General features: G+C 58.9%; 1 protein-coding gene across 1 annotated transcript in view; it reads right to left on the bottom strand.

The window, feature by feature from the left end:
• Positions 1-981, bottom strand: part of VOLCADRAFT_92096 (uncharacterized protein) — a gene marked incomplete at both ends in the record, with an annotated part of 6,995 nt that overhangs the window by 3,445 nt on the left and 2,569 nt on the right. The window contains 2 exons of the mRNA XM_002951471.1: positions 27-92; positions 155-362. Of these exons, the coding sequence (XP_002951517.1) occupies positions 27-92; positions 155-362 (274 nt within the window). The remainder of the gene's footprint in view (positions 1-26; positions 93-154; positions 363-981) is intronic.

Raw genomic sequence — 981 nt, 5'->3', positions numbered from 1 at the left:
GCCGCAGGGTGCGGAGGGTTTCGTACCGGCACTTGGAAGCTTTCTGCGCTACGTTCATCCTCTTCAAGTTGACGACCAAACGCCATGAACCACTGTCCGGTTTCGGGACACAAAAAGCGTTCACCACATGATCAACCGCACGGGAGGGGTCTACCCGCGAGATGGCCCCGAGCGCCACCAGGCGAGGCTCCTCCTTCTCCAACCACCAACGGCTCTGCTCGTCTGTAGCAGGAAAACTTGGCAGGTCAAAAGCAGGCGGCGGGCGGTTACCTCGAAACTCCACCGGGACACCATGCTTCAAGACGTGCAATGTGCGCGCATCTGCTCCAATTGCCTTCCAAGCGGCCAGCCGCGCCGAGGCCCTAGCATGCAGGGGCACGGAGGTGGTGGACATATCGGGCTACTCGTGCTGCCCCGGAAACTCCACGCCTGGGGTTGTAGAGCCCGTCGCCACGCGGAAGGGATGGGACGAAGCGCACACATAGCCACCACCGGTGTGGGCGGACGTCGATTTCCTGATCCGCTGAAGAGCAAACCTTCAGCGTCGCGCCCAAACCTCGGGGATGAGCTTGATGAAATACGTCGTCAAGAGGACATTTAGTGTTGTAGCTGCAGGGGCAAGCTTGTTGGGTCCGGGGTGGGCGGGAGTTGTTGACCCGCTCCGGAGAAAGCAGGGGGCATAAACTGCGTCGCAGAAGCCCTCGAGGAAATGCCAGTCTGTGAAATTCCAGTTAGCTATGTAGGATAGCTGTGAGTTGCCTCCACCAGCGGAGTCATGCCTAGCGATACCGGGACATCCGCCGCCACTAGCACTACTAAAGGTGCTTCAATAAGGTGGGCTAACTCTATGGTGCTAGTGCTTTATATTCTCCACTGCACTCTACCCGATGGGTCTCGCTGACGAGCCGAAGGCACAGCGGTGTAGTAACAGAAAGCGCGCCGAAGGCGCGGGACCTGTTTTGTTGATCAGCGCGCGCTGAA

The sequence above is a fragment of the Volvox carteri genome (assembly GCF_000143455.1).
Source record: "Volvox carteri f. nagariensis unplaced genomic scaffold VOLCAscaffold_24, whole genome shotgun sequence".
In the NCBI taxonomy this organism is placed as follows: Eukaryota; Viridiplantae; Chlorophyta; class Chlorophyceae; order Chlamydomonadales; family Volvocaceae; genus Volvox; species Volvox carteri.
Note: the sequence above shows the minus strand (reverse complement) of the source record. Positions and strands in the feature narration are given on the sequence as shown.